This window comes from Thamnophis elegans, chromosome 11, assembly GCF_009769535.1.
Source record: "Thamnophis elegans isolate rThaEle1 chromosome 11, rThaEle1.pri, whole genome shotgun sequence".
NCBI lineage: Eukaryota > Metazoa > Chordata > Lepidosauria > Squamata > Colubridae > Thamnophis > Thamnophis elegans.
The window spans coordinates 44,342,730-44,349,054 of record NC_045551.1 but is presented as its reverse complement, the minus strand read 5'-3'; the positions used below and the strand labels follow the sequence as shown (position 1 = coordinate 44,349,054).

The window sequence follows — 6,325 nt, the reverse complement described above, 5'->3', positions numbered from 1 at the left end:
CGCCACCGGCGGCTTCCATCCCTTGCACCCGGGGGACTTGGGCTCTTCGGACCCGGCTGCTACCGCCCCCTTCGGGCCCGAGCACGTGGCGGCGGGGGCGCTCAAGCTCAGCCCAGCCAGCCCCGAAGCGACTTTCGCCGCGGCCGCCTCTTTGCAACCGGCCGGCAGCGGAGTTGGCGCCAACGGCGCGTCTCCCGGCTCGGCTAGTCAACCTTACGCGGCGGCGGGCCGGGAGCTGGCGCTGCGGCGGGAGCCGGGCTTGCGGGGGGATCCGCCGCAGCTCCAACAGCCCCCGGCGGCCGCCAGCTCGCCCATGTTCATCTCCTCGGCCGGCACCTACGGCGCTGGGGGGGACCTCCACGCCGCCGTCTTCCCGGGCCTCCACGACAATCCCGGCGGCGCCTCGGGCGGGCATCACCCGCTCAACGGCCAGATGCGCCTGGGGCTGGCCGTGGCTGCCGCCGCCGCCGCCGCCGCGGAGTTTTACGGGCGCATCGAGCCCTTCCGCCCTTCGCCCGCCGGCTCCGAAGCCTCCTACGGCCCTGCCCCGCACGGCTATCCGGTCAACTTGGCGGCGGCAGCGGCGGCGGCCGCCGCTTTGCAGCAGCAGCACCACCACCACTCGCACCCGCCCGCACATGCGCACCACGCGTCGCCGCCGCAGCCGCCGCACCACGCGGGCGCCGCCGCCGCCGCCTTCCTGCGCTACATGCGGCAGCCCATTAAGCAAGAGCTGATCTGCAAGTGGCTGGAGGCCGAGGCGGGCGGCGGCGGGACGCCACCCTGCTCCAAGACCTACAGCACCATGCACGAGCTGGTCAACCACGTCACGGTGGAGCACGTCGGGGGGCCTGAGCAGAGCAGCCACGTGTGTTTCTGGGAGGAGTGTCCCCGCCAAGGGAAGCCCTTCAAGGCCAAGTACAAGCTCATCAACCACATCCGCGTGCACACGGGCGAGAAGCCTTTCCCCTGCCCCTTCCCGGGATGCGGCAAGGTCTTCGCCCGCTCCGAGAACCTCAAGATCCACAAACGGACTCATACAGGTGGGTGGCCTCTTTCCTTCGTGGGGCCTTTCACGGCCATGCGAAGCTCGGCTTCTCTTCTTCTCTCTCTCCCTCCTCCAACCCAACACCTCCTCCTTTCCTCTTTCCCTGCGTCGGTTCAGACATGTGACTTTTAAAAAAAACCACGAATAAGTAATTTCTTGGGCGCGATCGCTCCGCACCGCCGCGAGCGAAAGGCTTCCCTGAAAACATCTATGTTATGTCGTATCTCCGCCTGTGTTGGAAGTGCGGGAAGCAGCTTCAGAGCTCCCAGCTGGGAGGCTTGGGCAGCTGGCGAGCTTTCCAGCTCCACAACACTCTTCACCAGGCAGACGAAGAATGCTGGGGAGGCCTGGGAAGGACACAAACCGCCTGGGGAAATGAGAAAACCACAGGAACCAAGAACCGGCGCGCTCTGAACTTTCTCTTCTGAAATCGGATGTTGTGGGGTGTTTCCACTGTGTTCTTTAGTGTAGGGTGTGTGTGTGTGTGGAATTGTGACATGTCTTTCATGTGGAATCCAGAGAAGCGACTTTGGTTGAGATGTAAGAAGCCTTTGGTTAAGGGTATTTTTTTTTTAACGTTCAAAATCTAGGCATGATTCTTCTAGTTGCCTTTATGATTCTGGTCTGTTTTGGAGCCGTTTGATAGAAAGAGATGCGCGTATCTATATGCTGGCCGAAGGGAACATTTTTACAACGCTGTCCGAAAGTGGAGAAGAAGAGGCCCTAGAAGGGGAGACGACTGTTCCTGTGGCTGCTATAAGGAGAGGGTGAAGCTTTTTAGTGGGACTGGATTTTTACGGCGCTGTTAACTTTTACGGCTTGGTTTTGATCTGCGACAGCCTTTTGATTCCCCTTAAAAGGCAGTTGGGATTTATAGTGGCCTGTAGACAGATATTATCCACCGGAGACGTTTTATGGGGAAGGTGGGCAGCACGGGGGGGGGAGTTCATCTAATTGTTTTCCTGATTTATTGTGTGTTGCCGCAAAGAGGGAGAGAGAGAGAAAGAGAAGGCGGACAAGGTGCAATGCGCTCTTCAGCCGCCAAAGCAAATGGCCCCAGGCGACCAGAGCGGTCGATTTTTAGGGGGAGAATCTGCCCGACCAAACCCATCTGGCTGCGCGCAGCTGCCGCCTGTTCTGGTACAGACTTCTCGGAGCCCTGTAGGGAAAGGCGAACGTGGGGAGGAGGGAGGAGGGTTCTGTGTGTCCCGCAGGTCTGAGAATAAATGATTCCCGTCTTCCTTCCCTCTTGGGTGCAGAAATTCTTTGTTTCTCGTTTTCTTTCTTGCCACCCGGCGGAGAGACGAGATAAGTGTGTGTGTGTGTTTGTGTGTGTGTCTTTTTTGGGGGGGACTCTTCCCCTTGCATTCAGCCTCCGCCACTGGATAGGCTACTTTTCCAAGGTCTCGCTGTCCCGGGTAGCTGTAGTTGAGAAAGAGGCTCGGAAGGCGATCCCTTTGGCGCCAGGCCGCCTGCCTGTAAAGGAACCGGAACGTCGGGCTCGTCCTCTGCCTGCTCGGTCAGGTCTGCGGGACAAAGGCGAGGAGGAAACGGGAAGTCAACTTAGCCGACTGGAAGAGTTTCAGGACCGCCGGCCGGCCAGGGAGCTGACCGGCTCTTGCGGGCCCTGGTCGCGGTGCGTTTCCCCCCTCTTCCGAATAGCCTTCCCGAAGACAAGAGCCAGCCAGCATCCCGACAGACGAGAAGGCTCTTCTCCCCCGCTCCAAGGAGGAAGTTTGTGCCTTTGGTTGCAGAGCGCAGGGGGTTCGGGCAGAGGTAACGCTGCGGGTGGGTGAGGCCGAGGGAAGCCGTGGCTGGGCCAGAAGAGGAGCCTTTTCTCCTCCTTTCCCAGCTGCTGGTCTCGAGGAAGAAGAAGAGGAGAGGGATCGCTTCCGAATACAGGCGAATATATGTGTCCCAGGATAATATTGGAGGATCCAGCCTGGGTGGGTCACCGGGATCAGAGGGTTTTGTCTTCTGAACTTTCGGACCTGTGCTGGAACCCACCTTCAGGGAACTTCTCTCTAGCAGAGCGTGTTCTGTTGTCTGTGTTTATAGGATACCTGTGACTTTTTAGATGCTGATGGGGTGTGTTGATGGTTGGCTTTTAGGTTGTTCCTTAAGTTGTTCCCTGTGCTGCCCAGCCAGCCCTCCCCTTCTAAGTACTTGATAAACTGGTGGTAAATGAGCAGCCTGTTGACTGACGAGGGGCCTGTTTCCCAGGCTTCCCTGGCTGTTTTTGTGCCTGCTCATCCAACAATCTTAGTAGTTGCGAAGTTGAATGCATTACATTCAACTTTGCAGCTACAGGTACTTCCTTTGAGTGAAAGCTGGATTTCTCAGGGCGCAGGAAAAGGAGGCTCCGGTTCCACGACGTCCCCTTCCTCCTCCTCCTCCGGGTTGAACTCGGTTCTCTTTCCAGGAGAAAAGCGGGCCTGTTTGGGAGCTTCTCTGCAAGCCGCGAATTTTCGGGCGGCCCCGCCGGCAACGACGCCCGGTCCCTCACTTCCCATAGCGCCCAGAAGACGGAGCGAGAGCCCCGGGTGCTGCCGTGGCGCGTCCCTCGCCGTGAACTTTCCTCGGAAAGGAAGGCAAAAGCCAACACCAGGCCGGCGGAGGCGTCTCGCATGACTTTCCCTTGAAACGCGGCCCCCTTCCCTAGCAAGATGGATTGCAAGCCCGAGCCAAACGCGCCAGGGAAAACGCGGGGGGAGCGAACTCTCGCCGTGGGAGCATCTTCGCTTCTGCGGGAGGATCTCGCCAAGAAGGCCCCTTGTCTCCCGAGGGCGCCTCGTATTTCAGGGAAAGTTCAGGACTGGCTGGTCTCGACTCGCGTTCTCCCCGGCCGCTGCCGATATCCCTCGGGGTGGGGGTGGGGTGGGGGGCTGACAAGGCCCAGGAAGCCTCTACGAACCACGCAGCAATATTAGGAGAGTCTCATCCTTGCCTCGCTTGAACTAAACAGCGCCACTTGCAATTCGGCCCCTTGCAGGAAAATATTTGCGCTGGAAAAGGGTTTCCCGAGGAATGCAGTGCCTGAAAGAGCAGATGGTGGTTGTTTGCGGTAGTTAGGAGAAAAGCCTGGCGTTGTAGCTGGTATCCTCACCCGGCAGAGAGTCCAGTTGAAGGCTGGGACTTCCTTCTTGTCCACCTGAATGCCACTTATGCCTATTGCTGGCTGCAAGAATTGTATTTTTCCTTCTACCAGTAAAATAGCAAAAGGAAGCTTCCTTTTTCTTTTTACTATAATAGTGTTACCAACAAAAATATTTACCCTTCCAGAGCAGGACAGTGAGGCTTTATGGGATCCATCCAGATAATTCAATTGCATCAAGAGTCAGATTTGCAGATGATTTTGCTTTCTGCCTTTTAGAGGATAATTCTTGTCGCTTCTAAAGGGGGGGGGGGGGAGAGAGTTAGAATTATGTCTGAATAGACAGCCTGAAGTTGCACTTATTATTAAGCTGCAATTAAGCCCACTGAAAGGGAGTCACTATAGATTTCTGACATCACCCACTCCCCTGGAAGTGAGATCCTTCCTCCACAGCAGATTCCTTCCTTTTATGAGGGTACTTGCTTTGCCCTTTTAGTGGACAGTTTCCCCAATCATTGGCAAGCAGTAAAGCAAAGCATGACACAGAGGGGAAATGAATGCCTTCCTATCTGACAATGCAGCTGGCCTGAGAACCTAGTGGCTTTAAAAAAATACTCAATTACATGTTTAAACAGCTGCTCTTGGAAGAAATTATGTGTGTATGTGTGTATGTATGTATGTATGTATATATGTATATGTATATATATAGATATATATATATATATATATATATATATATATATATATATATATATATATATATATATAAATATATCTGTGTGTATGTGTATGTATATATATATGTATTTATGTGTGTGTGTGTGTATAAAATTATATATTATATATTTCTGAAGATAGGTCAATTTCCCTGCTTAGCTTTTACAAGCCCCTCCCTCTTTTAATCATCAATTTATAATTTTTAATAAGAATGGAGAATGTGGATGAGGAGCAATTTTTCTCTTGCCCTGGAAGTGTTTGTCTGAAAGTCCTGTTGTATTGGATCATTGTTTCGAAAATGTTCTTGGATGGCATCGATTGTGCTTTGAAGCAAATCTAAACTCGACATGCTGCTGGCCTGATTATTGAGAGATGGTGATGATGATCCTGAAAAAATGTGCATGTGGCAAGCAGGGTGGGGGAGGGGGATGAGAAAGGATGGAGGGGGAGAAATGGCAATATAATGTTCCATTTTTCCCTTTCTAGTTTTACAAGCTGCTTTAAACCACCTTCGCTAGAGCCTGACTCCATCATCCCAGTGTTTGATTTGACATGTAAATGCAAGCAGGTTGGCTTTCATCCTTTCTTTCTTTCCACAAGGAGACCTATGATAGATGTTTTTGTCTTTCAGGGGAGAAGCCTTTTAAATGCGAGTTTGATGGCTGCGACAGGAAGTTTGCCAATAGCAGTGACAGAAAGAAACACTCCCATGTCCACACCAGTGACAAGCCATATTTCTGCAAAGTCAGAGGCTGTGATAAATCCTACACTCACCCCAGCTCTTTGCGAAAACACATGAAGATCCACTGCAAATCCCCACCACCTTCTCCTATCCCAGGATCTCATGGGTACCAGCCCGTGGGGACAACCTTGGGTGCCCCTCTTTCCCCACTTCAGGACTCAGGAAGGGGTCAGCCTACCAGCCTTTCTCCTCAGGTCACCAATCTCAATGAATGGTACGTTTGCCAGGCCAGTGGGGTGGCCAACCACCTCCATACCCCATCCAGTAACGCCACCTCTTCTGAGGAGGAAGATGAGGAGGAAGAGACCTACGGGAACTCTGAGTCAAGAACTATTCACTAGAACTCTCGAATGGCATACACATGTGCCATTTTTGTTCACTTGGTCTATTTATTAACTAAATGAAACCCTATGGTGTTTGTATATGTAATTAATTTAAGTCATTGGACTTATCTCTTTTTTATTTTATTAAAAAGAAGAATCTTTTTTTTAAAACCAATTTGGATTTAAAGAATGACCCAACACGCATTACTTTTCTGACCCTCAGCCCCACCAGTCTGTAAGGATAAAGGGAGAGATTCAAGGCATAGCTTGATTTGCAGTTTATGCATAGCCAGTTTGACAGTCCCATGAAAATGTTTTCCAAAATAAAGCCAGAAATGTGGTTTATGATTGCAGTATAAGTGAATGGATGCTCTTGATGCCAGGAGTAAGCTTTATAAGCT

At 52.7% G+C, this 6,325-nt stretch overlaps 1 protein-coding gene across 1 annotated transcript; it reads left to right on the top strand.

Moving 5' to 3' along the window:
* Window positions 1-313: 313 nt before the first annotated feature.
* ZIC5 (Zic family member 5) lies at window positions 314-5,942 on the top strand. The gene is made up of 2 exons (XM_032227007.1): window positions 314-1,043; window positions 5,491-5,942. Exons 1-2 carry the CDS (start codon window positions 314-316, stop codon window positions 5,940-5,942), a joined length of 1,182 nt encoding a protein of 393 aa, XP_032082898.1.
* The last annotated feature ends 383 nt before the right edge of the window (window positions 5,943-6,325 follow it).